This window comes from Rhinopithecus roxellana, chromosome 13 (genome assembly GCF_007565055.1).
Source record: "Rhinopithecus roxellana isolate Shanxi Qingling chromosome 13, ASM756505v1, whole genome shotgun sequence".
NCBI classification, from domain to species: domain Eukaryota; kingdom Metazoa; phylum Chordata; class Mammalia; order Primates; family Cercopithecidae; genus Rhinopithecus; species Rhinopithecus roxellana.
In genome coordinates, this window is record NC_044561.1 from 5,165,157 (window position 1) to 5,178,153 (window position 12,997).

Sequence of the window (12,997 nt, forward strand, 5' to 3'; positions counted from 1 at the left end):
AGTGGTTCGATCTCAGCTCACTGCAACCTCTGCTTCCCGGGTTCAAGCGATTCTCCTGTCTCAGTCCCCTGAGTAGCTGAGATTACAGGTGCCCACCACCACACCTGGCTAATTTTTGTATTTTTAGTAGAGACAAGGTTTCACCATGTTGGCCAGGCTGGTCTTGAACTCCTGACCTCAAGTGATCCACCCACCTTGGCCTCCCAGAGTGCTGGGATTACAGGTGTGAACCACCGTGCCCAGCCAGACTAAGACATTTCCTAAGCCCTCCCGTGGGGAGAGACCTCAGCTGTATGCATTGTTTGTTCTTGTGCCCCCGCCCCGTCCCCCCACCGAGAGTCTCACCTGGTAATGGGTGGTTTGCACATGCGTCTCCCTCTCTGGCTGAGAGTGTTACCTGGGTGGAGACTTTTCTTTTCACAGTGTCCAAGCCCACAGCCAGGCCCACACCACACTTATCTGCTGACAGATCCCAGCTCTTCAACATCAATGACTCACAAGTTGACACTCATGTATAGCCAAGAGCAAAGTGCTGCTGTGACACCTGAGCCAGCATTAGAACCCCCTTCTGGAACCAGGAAAGACAGTCCTTGGCTCAACCATTCTAGGGGGGCTATATCTATTTGTCCTCCCGGGCCCCAGCAGGAGTGTGGAGGGGCAGATAAGGGTCACGTGACTTTTGCGGTCACCTTGTCTCATTGCCCTGGGCTGCCTCTTCTATCCTGGCTGCAGGCATTGACCCCTGCCAGCTCCCTTTGCTTGTAGGCCTGCCTCTGTCTCCAGCCACAGCTGTGCTCTGGTGGGAGCCCAGCTTCACGCCTGGCAGGCCCCTGGCAGCGCCCCCAGCCTGTTGTCCTCCTTCAGGCCTGCAGAAGCCCCCAAAAGAACCCCTCACCTACCTGAGGCCTCTTCCATCTTTGTCTCGATCTCAAACTCTGCTGTGATGTGGGACACCTCCTTGGATGGGGACTTGCGGCCACGGCGCTTCTTCTTGGAGGAGTCACACTTGAGGGTCACGAAAGTCACATGGCAGTGGTCTGGACAAGGAATGGACCACTGTGGCAAAGGCGGCATGGGGCAGGCAGCAAGGTCCTACCAAGCCCTGCACAGAGTACCATCGGCAAGGACCCCCGTGCCTAGCAGTCCGTGGTGCAGATGCAAAAACTCAGGCTAGAGAAGGCCAGGGCTGGCTTCGGGTCTCAGGAGGGGCTGGTGGCTGAGCCAGGTCTCACGCCCGGTCCATCACACTGCTGCAGGTGGAGGCACCTCCTATATACTCATGAATGAGGCTGCGACCCCAGCTCTGGGCCTGCTGAGGGTTTGGCCAGTGCAGACTGGGCTCTGGGCAGAGCCTGCTGCGTGCTGAAAGCTCTGTTAGGTTTGAGGAGGAATCTTCACGGGGACAGAGCTGGTGCCTTCCTCTGGGGCCCCTCGTACCAAGTTTGCCTCTGCTGTTCCCCCAGCCTGGAAGGTCCTTGGAAACTCTCATTCAATAAACAGCTGCCAGGTGAGAGAGGCCTCCACCCTCGGAAACCAGACTCGCTGGACCCTGGGGCCCCAGCTCCCAGGCATGAGGACTCTCCCACAGCCCCCTCGGTGTGGGTTGGCAGCAGGGTGGCCCACTCACCCAGCAGCGGCTGCCTGGCGGTCTCCTTTGCTCGCGCCTGGCTGTGGGGCCGGAGATGGCACTTGGCATCTCGGATCTTGAAGCGGGCCTTCTGTTTGATGGGGGTGGCAGGGGCATCTGGGGAAAGCCAAAATTCCCCCAGGTGGTGGCCTCTCCTGCAGGCAAGGAGGTGGTGGGGGACAGGGGCTGCCACGGACAAATCCATCTGGGGCTGGGGCTTGGTCTGAGTCCCTGTGCCCTGCTAGCTCTCCTGGCGTGGGGGACCCTCTCCTGCCCCCTTTCTCTCCCTGCAAGGCCTAAAACAGGTGAACACACGGATGGTGGGGTCAAGCGCAAGCCCAGGGGCCACCCACCAGAGGTCTTCTTTGAAGGAGGAAAGGGATCTTCCTACCTCCTCCCCATCACCAAGCCATGACTGTGTTTTAGGAAAGAGCGTAGAACAGAAGAGAGAGGACAGCAAGGAAGGGAAGGTGCTTTGAGATACTGTAGATTCCCAGGACTGCTGGTTCCTTGCAAGAGCAAATCATAGCCCTTGGACTAAAGAATCCTACCACCACAGGTGCTTAGAATAAAATCACATATGCATTCAATATACACAAATGGGCCAGGTGCAGTGGCTCACGCCTGTAATCCTAGCACTCTGGGAGGCCGAGGCAGGCAGATCACTTGAGGTCAGGGGTTTGAGACTAGCCTGACCAACATGGTGAAACCCTGTCTCTACTAAAAATACAAAAATTAGCCAGGTGTGGTGATGGGCACCTGTAATCCCAGTTATTCGGGAGGCTGAGGCAGGAGAATTGCTTGAACCTGGGAGGCAGAGGTTGCAGTGAGCTGAGATCACATCACTGCACTCCAGCCTGGGTGACAGAGTGAGACTCCGTTAAAAAAAATAATAGGCTGGGCGCGGTGGCTCAAGCCTGTAATCCCAGCACTTTGGGAGGCTGAGACGGGTGGATCACGAGGTCAGGAGATCGAGACCATCCTGGCTAACACGGTGAAACCCCGTCTCTACTAAAAAAATACAAAAAACTAGCTGGGCGAGGTGGCGGGCGCTTGTAGTCCCAGCTACTTGGGAGGCTGAGGCAGGAGAATGGCATAAACCCGGGAGGCGGAGCTTGCAGTGAGCTGAGATCCGGCCACTGCACTCCAGCCTGGGCGACAGAGCGAGACTCCATCTCAAAAAAAATAAAATAAAAATAAATAAATAAATAAAAAATAAAAATAATAATAAAAATAAAGAACCATACAGAAATGCACCTATCTATCAAATTCAGCATCCTGAGTAAGAAAAGTTGCTGAAGACACAACCCCCAGCTCCTTAGCTGGCAGGCGCTAAGGCTGGCTGTGCCATGCTGACCAAGCCCGGCGGGTTGCTCCTGAATGGCTGGGACCGTGCTGCACTTCGGCGCTTCTTGGCACGCTCTGCACGGCCAGGCCAGCTCTGACTCGGGAGAATCTAATAGCCACAGCAGATGTGGCTTACTCCACCCAGACAGTCTGAGATCTGTGCACTCACAGCACGCTAGGGTCCCTGAACCACTCTGGCTGTGACCTCAGAGCCGGAAGGGCCCTCCCCTGGTCCCCTGACCCTGGGCTGGAACTCGGCCTGCAGCACGCTGGCTTCTAGGTCCTGGGCCTGGCTCATCACCAGTGCCCCAGGCCACACGGGGCAGGGCCGAGAGCAGGAAGGTCTTCCCTGGGCGGTGCCCCTTCCTCCCCTGCCAGCATGATGCTGGATGCAAAGTCAAGGTCACCCAGTGGCATGCAGCATGGACAGGCCAAGGGGTTACCTGAGCAGCTGGGCCCGAGGCCAGAGCTGGTGCCGTTGCGTTTCTGCAGCGCCTTGCCCTGCGGCCCTGGAACTCCGCAGCTCAGGACGTAGCTATTTTCCGAGTCTGCAGAGAAGCCAGTGGGTGAGGTGGGCCTGGGTGCGCCTCCCTCCCACGGCCCTCAGATTCTTGGGGCCTCCGAGGGATTGTGGAGTGAGACGAAGATCAGGACAGATTCTTCCGCCAGTTTCTGCTACACAACCACAGGTAAGTGGCCAGGAGGAAGGAGCCCACTGGGTTTACTGAGGACAGTGAGGCCCACAGAAAACCAGACAGCTGCCTTAGGGTCACTCAGTTATCAGAGACTCTCATTCCTAGTTTGAGCTCTTTCCTGGAGGACAGCTGGGAGCAATGGTGGGACCCCAGGGAAGAAGAAGCCCCTGCCACAGCACCCCATCTCAGGGACAGCCGGGTTACCTGGCACAAAGAGCGTGTGGGCCGGGCAGGAAAGAAAGCAGCTCTCCACACCGCCCACCTTGCTGCAGGACAGCTGGGCCCGGGGGGAGGTCTTGGCGCGAGAAATACACTTGCCTGTCTCTGTGAAGGGAGATAGAGAGGGCTGAGAGAGGCCAGGGCGGAGGCTTCCTGGAGCCGGGAGGGTCCTGGGCATGGCCTAATGGGGACTCCCCCCACTGCCCTCTTCCATGGCTGGGCTGGCTTGGTGGGAAGGTGCCTGGAGATCACAGGTCCCTTGGTCGTGTGGGGATGCTGGGCCCAGACAGCTGGCTCAGTCCCTCCTCCCGCTCAGGCTCCAGTCCTGGTGGTGAGAAGGTTCCTGTCCCCATCCCCAGACCAGGAACTCCCTGAGGGCAGGGCGGAGTTCTCCAGGGCAGGCGTCTGTTCCCCCGGCGGTAAATGAACATGGGCTTCCTGGGAGGGGCCATGGGAGGGACTGTTCAGAAGCACCTCTTTGGGGCAGCCCCTGATACAGCCATCAGGTGTCTGGAGATGTCCGAAACAGCCTCCAGAACCTCTCACATGCTGACTTATCTTTAGAGGATGAAAAATTCCCCTGGACTCCGAGGAAAAGACTGACGGTTCTACAGCCATGGTAAATACCAGAACTGATTTTACAGACAGCTACTGGGTCGGTAACAGCCGGCTTACGTGGCGCACCTCTGAAAGCCAGCTCATGAGTGACAGCCTCACACTCTGCTCAGTCATCAGTGTGGGGTCGCTCCAGGGTAACCAGGCTTCCAGGCTCAGGCAAGTCACCTCCCTTCTGTAACCCACACAGGGCATGCTTTTAGACTCCCATCACCCTGATCCCAACCTGCCTGGAATAAGCTTGCTCCAAATCCCCAGGGAAGACCGACAGTTTGCCTTGCTCCCTGAGCCTGCCTGACCAACACAGTTCCCCCTTTCTTTCTTTTTTCTTTTTTTTTTTTTTGAGACGGAGTCTCGCTCTGTCTCCCGGGCTGGAGTGCAGTGGCTGGATCTCAGCTCACTGCAAGCTCCGCCTCCCGGGTTCACACCATTCTCCTGCCTCAGCCTCCCGAGTAGCTGGGACTACAGGCACCCGCCACCTCGCCCGGCTAGTTTTTTTGTATTTTTTTAGTAGAGACGGGGTTTCACCGTGTTAGCCAGGATGGTCTCGATCTCCTGATCTCGTGATCCGCCCGTCTTGGCCTCCCAAAGTACTGGGATTACAGGCTCGAGCCACCGCGCCTGGCCAGTTCCCCCTTTCTTAAGTGACAGCTCAGCTTTCTGGTTTCAGATACTGAGCGGTGGCTGATCTCATCCTTGGGTAATTCTGGAGGTTCCTCCAAGATTGTTTTAGAAACCCCTGCTTCCCAGTGTCCTTTGGGAGTCGTGGGCCACAGGTGTCCTTGGTCAAGCCCCTGGGGCCCACATTTTGTCTGTCCTGCTGATTGCTTTCTGGGAGGGCACAGTGCGGCAACACTCTGAGCTCTCACTTGCTTTGCTGCTCTCTTGCGCTGACTGCTTTGTTAGCAAGTGGGCCTCTGGCTGCAGAGCAATACCTTGTGTTCAGAGACGCACATTTACCTGTGTGTTCTGCTGCTGGGCACTTTGCTTTTGCTTGACTATTAGATAAAGGTTTATCTCATGAGTTTTGTTGTGCTCTGACTTGTCTTGTATCTGCTGGATAGACAACAGGGTGCTCCTTGGGGAGCAGATGGCAACACAGACCCTGTATACTTCCAACTCAATCCAAGCTGGCTCCCAGGATCAACAGACAGAGGTCTATGATACTAGGGGCCAATTCCCGTAGGCGACTAGGCAGAGTTTTCCTTGGGTCTCTTCTAAAATCTTCCTAAGGGCACTCTTGTTCTGCCAACACATGAAAGGAGGCGCCTTTGTTTTCTCCATATTCTGGGGTCACAGCTGTCAGATCACTGACTGCACGGCCCTTTCCAGCCTGTGTATGTTAGGGGGAACCGGGAACGTCATTCTAAACGCACACTTTTGACTGATGAAAGTGATGATCATGGGCTGGTTATGCCAAGGCTGCAACTTCCCTGGCTGAACTCCTGCAGCCTTATGAATTTAGACTATTATCCTAACTTGTGTTTCTCTTGGTAAATGGCATACTGCCCCCTACTCACCACAAAACCCAAACAGCGACAACCACCACCAACTTAGAATAACATTGGTCATTGTGGGAACTTCTGACACATCAAAACTAATACATTAATATATTTAAGAGGAGCTCTAAAATGTTAGGAGACAAAATGCCATCATTTAATACCTTCTGCCACTGGTATATCTTGGCCTCAGTTTCCTCCCGCCCAAACCTTCTGAAATCCACTTGCCGCTCTCTCCGCCCAGCTCCATCTTCACCAGCCACTCATCGCATCCTACCCTCTCTGCTCCTGCCCCTCACCTCCTACACAAGTACCTCCTCCCTCAGGGTTTATCCCAGGAAAGGAAAAATCCTATTGCACAATATTCCATTAAAGTTGCTGAGCCAGAAATCAGATCTCTAATGCTAGATGTAAAGCCAGGCTAGAGCTATGCCGAATGCTGAAGGAAATTTTCCTAAACTCCAGGAGACAGACGAACATTTGCTTAAGAATTCAGGATATCGCTGGATAGCTATTGTCCTGGGTGATCAGATCTGTATCACAATGAGTTCACCTAACTGTTAGGATCTTGGATGGAAGAAAAAGTTCAAAAGCAGCAGACGGTAAAGAGCAGTAGAAGCGGCCGAGTGCGGTGGTTCACACCTGCAATCCCAGCACTTTGGGAAGCTGAGGCGGGTGGATCACAAGGTCAGGAGTTCGAGACCAGCCTGACCAACATGGTGAAACCTCCTCTCTACTAAAAAGACAAAAATTAGGTGATCTGGTAATGTGCCCACCTCAGCCTCTCGAAGTGCTGGGATTACAGGCGTGAGTGACTGCGCCCGGCCAAACATTTCCTTCTGAGAAACTAAATGTGTCAGCCTCTTTCTTCCGCCACTCAGTTTCCTCGGCCCTTGGAGGCAGGTTTGCGTAAACCTGCTCACCACGGAGCAATGACCCCGTAACATCCTCAATGAACAACGCTTTCCTGCAAAGAGTCTGAAGGTACCATATCCTTCCTATGCTCCTAAGATGGATATCCCCTAATGCTGCGTCTGCCACCAACCAGCACAACCCCAAACAAGCTCTTTCCCGAAACTCAACAGAAGAGCAGCACTTGACTTTGTTCAGTGAGACTTTGCCTGAACTGCACAGCAGTTCCTTCCGTAAGTACATGAGAAACTCAGCCTTCTGATTTCAGATATTAAATGATGGTCTGTATTCGCCAGCGCGTTCATTCATCCGACAAATACTGACTCGTGTCTATGATTGTCAGGGTCTGTTCCAGGAGCTGGGGCTCCAGCAGTGAATGGGACAGGTCAAGAAGACCTGTTTAACTGTGTAAAGCTTCCATTCTAGTGAGGACAGAGAGACGGACAGACAGACAGACATAAACCAACACGAACCTGTAAAGTGCACATCACTTCTGGTGGCTGGGAGTGTGATGGGAACGAAAGAAAGCTTGAAGCAAAGGGGGCCCAGATGGGTGCGGAACTGGCCGAGGCTGCGGCTCTGGGTGGGTGACGGGGCAGGCCTCACCCACAGACCGTCACAGCAAGGGAGGGGTGAGGAGTGCTGGGAGACAGCCCCTCAGGCCAAGAGAAGTGCATAGCCTTGGGCCGAGGGCTGGTGGAGGCCCTGTGAAGTCAGTGAGGCTGGCCTGAAGCAAGCGAGGGAGACAGCAGCGGGCAATCCCATCAGCTGGCCTTCAGGCCATTCCAAGCACTGTGGCTTTGATTCAGAGTCAAAGGAGTTACGGGGTTGGGTGGTGGTGGTGGAAGGGGTAGAGGGTGTGTTGCGGTGGCGGGGAGGTGGGGTGGTGGGCAGTTCAGAGCCCAGAGGGATGTTGTAACTTAAATTTAAAAGGCTCACTTAGGCTGCCCTGGGGATGTTAAGAGCGTGGCCGGGCAAGGACCTGGTGTGAGGTTCCAGGAAGGCAGGCCCACAGCCCCAGCACCCAGACAGGGCCTGTGTACAGGGAACGCAGGGGCCCCTCCAGAACTCAGCCTAGGGGCACCCAGTGCTGCGAGCACGTCCGCAGAGGGTGCAGGGACCATGGGCTTTCCGGGTGGCACTGCCACATCCCCTGCAACTGTGCCCCACTGAGGCTGCTGCACCCCGAGTGACCCTCTTCCTCCCCCTCAGCTTCCTCAGCAGGACAAGGGGAAGCTGCCAGAGGAGAGGCCTCCACACCCACCCACTCCCTCTAAGCTTCTAGCCCTGCGGAGACATCAGCAGGGCCCCTGTGTCCCACGGCTGGGGCTGCACACGGACCCCCAGATCTCCTCTGTGCCCTCCTCCCCACCGCAGGTCCCTGTTGCTGTGCCTCTGGCTGACACCGGCATGCTCTGCCTGGGACCCCCTCCTTCTCTGCAAGTCCTCATTCCCATCAGCCATACCCCAGCAGCAGAGTAACCTCTGCCCGGGAATGCAAGGCCTAGAGGAAAGGGAGGGGCTGCGCTGCTCAGCCCTACCTCAGAAAAGCCACTGCCCCTCCCATCTAAGCCCGGGTACAGGGGAGGAGCCAGCACAGGGTGGCCACCTACCCATGCAGTCCTTCCGGTTCCAGTGGAGCCGCCTCCCTGGGGGACAGACACACTCGTAGCTGCCCTTCGTGTTGACGCAGCCCTGGTCACAGCTCCCGTTGTTCATGCTGCACTCATCCACATCTGGAAGCACAGCGGGCGTTAGGGCAGAGGGGAGGCTGGCGGCTGGCGGCTGGCAGGGGAGGGGACTACCCGGGGCAAGAGGGCCGAGAATCTCCTGACCCCACAGAGTCAGACAGCGTCACGGAATGCAGAGGAGCAGTGCACACGCCACACGCACACACACATGCGGGGGTTTATAAGGCTCCTCACAGACCCCAACGTCGCTTTCCCTAGGAATCTCAGTTGTTTTCTGAACTCAGGCAGCTGCACCCCAGGCTGGGGGGCAGAGGAGGTGGCACGCGATTAAAGTTCCAACCCAACCAGGTTTTGTGGCGCAGGGAATATGCACTGCTCCAGGGACTGTGAAACTGATTTTACCGTGGGACTCTGGACAAGCCCTATTCTAGCCCCAGGTCCCCTGCGGTACAACAGACACCAGGGTGAAAGAGCTCACCTCCTCTGACCAAAAGCATCTGCTGGAGCTGGGGGAAGGGGCTGGGCTCCATATTCTGCTAGTTCTTGAGCTGCCTGCACTCGGCAGGCCCAGGGAAGGGGTGCCCAGGTTTTCGAGAGTCTTTCCAGAAGAATCTGTAGCCCACCTCCAGAAGCCCAAGCACCAGCTGTGTCCTGATCACATTGTTGCCTGACCCTCTCTGATCTTCAAGTGGCCTGGCATCGTGAGTGTGGCTACTCCCAGGTCACAGAAAAGGAAGAGACAGGGGGACCATCCTTGGCTTCCCAATCTTCACCCACCACGCCCATATAACACCAAGTCCCAGCAGCCTGGCTCTGGCTCCTAAATACATCTAGAACCTTCCTCTTTGTTCCGTCCCTGCCCACCCTGCTCTAGCTCCAGCAGCGCGTGCTCCCATGCCTGCAGCTGTCTTCCCAGTGGTACCCTGGATTCCGCTCTCCTTTCCATGTGGCCACTGGGGCATCCAGTTCCATGAACTTGACCATATTGCACCCCTGCTTAAACCTTCCACAGGCTTCTCCTCTGACTGGGAATACACCCCCAACTCCCCTGTGGGCTCACGAAGCCTGCATGGTGGGGTAGCGCCCCCTATCTGCATCTTCCTCTGAGCTCCCTCCTCCTGTGGGGCCCAGCCCTGTGGCTGCTTCTTGGTCCTTCTGTCCACTGCTTTCTCACACGGAAGCCTCTGGAGTGCCTCCCCTACCCCCCAGCCAAACACTTCCCCTTGAGGATCCCGAACTGCGCCTCTACCCTGCCCCTCTCTGCTGTGAGCCTCCCTGGAACGAGCTGTCTGGAATGTCCATGTCTTGGCTGCCTCCACTCCTGGCCTGGGTTCTCTAGTAAATGTGGTTTCCAGCCCCATGCCCATCTGGCCAAGCCCTGGCACTGACAGAGACCTGCTACCCACCTCTAACCATTTCCTGCTACGCCTTGTCTCCCCAGCCCTGCCCCACTTGCCCTTGGCTGAGCCCCTCTGCCCAGCAGTCCCTGTCCTTGCTGAGGCCTCGGGCCCCCCAGGGTTGAGGGCAGGGTTGGGATGCGGGGTGCAGTGTAGATGGCCGTGTGGCCAGGCGCGTGCCTCGGGGGGAAGGTGGCCCTGGCGGGCAGGCTGCAGACCTCCGCAGTGAGTTGTCCCATAGAGGATGTAGCCGCGGTGACACAGGCACTGGAAGCTGCCCGGGGAGTTGATGCAGATGTGGTCACAGGTCCGCTCGAAGGAGCACTCGTCGATGTCTGCATGGCCACAGGGAGACAAAGTTGGGGGAGGAGTTTGAGGGAGTGGTAGGTAGACACGGCCTGTCACTCTCAGTCACTCAAGGCACATCTGTGGACACAGTCCCTGGGCCGAGGCGCAAATGGGAGACTCCTTCTTGCTGCTCGACTTTCCATTGTTTCCATTAGCCTTCTGTTTCTGGGTTGGGAGCCACCTCACATCTTTTCTGGAGATGAGCAGGGCAGAAACATTGTGAATGGAGGGGATTATTATGAATCTCTGCCATTTTACAATCTCACAGTCAACTTTGATTAGGAGTGGTAGAGAGGCATTGAACCCACGTCTGCAGGAAACAGACTGCGGCTGGCCCCAGGGCCCTGCGGAGGCAGCTGACTTGGGACATAAACCTAGGCCTCTTGGATGCTGACCAAAGCATCTTTCTCCATCACCCCATGATGTTTCTTGAGAAAATAAGGAAAACCATACAAATAAAAAGAGAAGAGGAAATATACCACCCATAAAGATTAAAAAGGCAGCTCTGATAGAATACGAAAGGTGATGATGAGCTTCCTGGCAGCCAAGGTAAAAAGGGAAAGAGGGAAGGTCATGGGGTGTTTGTTCCTGGAAAGGAAAAAATGAGCCACCACGTTCATTGGAGACAAGTCTGTCCTGGCCATAAATTCTGAAGAAAATGGCTGTTATAGGACAGTTGATGTGGACCCCTGAAGGCAAAACAGTCACCAACCTGCCCCTCCTTGGGCATAACAGTTAAGAGTTCATTCTTGGCCGGGCGCGGTGGCTCAAGCCTATAATCCCAGCACTTTGGGAGGCCGAGATGGGCGGATCATGAGGTCAGGAGATCGAGACCATCCTGGCTAACATGGTGAAATCCCGTCTCTACTAAAAATACAAAAAAACTAGCCGGGCGAGGTGGCGGGCGCCTGTAGTCCCAGCTACTCCGGAGGCTGAGGCAGGAGAATGGCATAAACCTGGGAAGCGGAGCTTGCAGTGAGCTGAAATCCGGCCACTGCACTCTAGCCCGGGCGAAAGAGCGAGACTCTGTCTCAAAAAAAAAAAAAAAAAAAAAGAGTTCATTCTTTGAAAACATTAGCTCATATAATTTCACAAATATTTGTAATATATGCATATTTATAAAAACACTAACACAAGGAAGAAATTGTGCATGGGTGCTCAAAGGCGAGTGTGCTCTCTCCCAGGGAGGATCTGGGACCTCCTGGTGCTTGTGGCACCCGGGATAAAATCTGAAGGATAGGACCAGGCTGGAATGAGGGAATGAGTGTGGAGGAAGGGTGATTCAGGCAGCTGCTAGGAGGTAGGAGCATGCGGTGCCCAGGAGATGCACCTGTTCCCTTGGGCCTAGCCCCATCTGAACTCCCCTCCCCTCCTAGGAGCCTCCTAGGAGCCACCCTGGCAGGTCCACTTGTGTGGAGCCCGAGGGGGACTGCGGGGGTGTCTGGGGTCCCCTGAGTGCCAAGCAAAGGAGCATGGACCCTTCCCTGCTAGACCTGTGGAGCCCAGAGCCCCAAGGCCTCAGAGAGATGAGCCTGGAAGGGCGTGGAAAAAGATACAGGTGAGGGTGGGGCGGGTGAGGACAGGGCCTCACAAGCGATCTCACCTCCTCCTCGACAGCCGCCTGCCTCTTTCAGGGGGCAACTGGGATGCAAGGTCAAGGGCTCTCTTCAGCCCACTGCAGAACTTGGCAAGGCCAATAGAGAAACAAAGTCGAAGTCAGAGGAACCCTGATAGGGCCTGGACAGACGCTGTGCTCCTGACCAGACCTCAGGCCCTGAGGAGGACAGGGCCAGGATGTCCGTCCAGGGACGAAGAGGCTGAGCCTGGCGAAGGGAGTGGCTGGCCCGGGGCACATGTGATTCTGAGGACGGCCAGCCCTGGCGCCACTCCAGCCAGCCTCCTGCTTTTACATTCCTCAGGGACTTTGCGGGAGCACAGCCCTCACTTCTCAGGGCCTCACCCTGCCCTGTGCCAGCCCCTGAGCTGCACTGACAGGCAGAAGCACAGCCCAGTACCCAGACAAGGCCACATGCTGCCCGCAACTGCTGGTACCCCACAGGCACAAAATAACCAGACCACAGCTGGATAATCGTCAGGGAAAGAGAGCCCCTGCCCTGCCACATGGGGTGCCCCACCCCCTGCACTTTCTCCCAGTGTGGGGTCTGCAGGGCACCTGTCTCCTTCCTCATGGCCTCATCCGGCCCCACCAAGTTCCTTGTGGTCCCCTAAACCTCCTCAGGCCGGCAGTGCCATCTCCTGTGTGGGTTTACCTCCCTGGCTCCTCCTGGAAAATCCCTACTCACCCCTCAAGCATTTCACCAACGGACCCTCCCCTGTAGCCTTCCCTGACCCCGCTCTGCACTGCCAGCCTCTGGGCTCTCGCTGCATCCTGGATCCCACTAGACTCCTCCTGGGCCGGGATTCTTGGCTTCTGTCCAGACTCCTCCTTCTCATTATCCTTGTTCCCAGCAGGTGAGGATTGTTTGAGAATGCCTGCCTGCAATGTGCAATGCTTTCCAACAGATGGCAGCATCCCACCTCCGAAGCCAGAGGAGTTCGATGCTGGGAGGCCCGTGGGCCATATGGGGAGGGAGGCGCTGGGTGAGCTGATGAGCTCGGCCACCGGCTCCCTCTGCCACCTGGGACA

At 56.2% G+C, this 12,997-nt stretch overlaps 1 protein-coding gene across 2 annotated transcripts in view; it reads right to left on the reverse strand.

Moving 5' to 3' along the window:
- The window catches only part of SCUBE1 (signal peptide, CUB domain and EGF like domain containing 1), a 145,986-nt gene that overhangs the window by 17,901 nt on the left and 115,088 nt on the right, over window positions 1–12,997 (reverse strand). For both annotated transcript variants that reach the window (XM_030915691.1, XM_030915690.1), the window contains 6 exons: window positions 10,221–10,337; window positions 8,528–8,650; window positions 3,874–3,993; window positions 3,418–3,522; window positions 1,628–1,744; window positions 900–1,037 (listed from right to left, as the gene is read on the reverse strand). In XM_030915691.1, coding sequence (XP_030771551.1) covers window positions 900–1,037; window positions 1,628–1,744; window positions 3,418–3,522; window positions 3,874–3,993; window positions 8,528–8,650; window positions 10,221–10,337 — 720 coding nt within the window. The remainder of the gene's footprint in view (window positions 1–899; window positions 1,038–1,627; window positions 1,745–3,417; window positions 3,523–3,873; window positions 3,994–8,527; window positions 8,651–10,220; window positions 10,338–12,997) is intronic.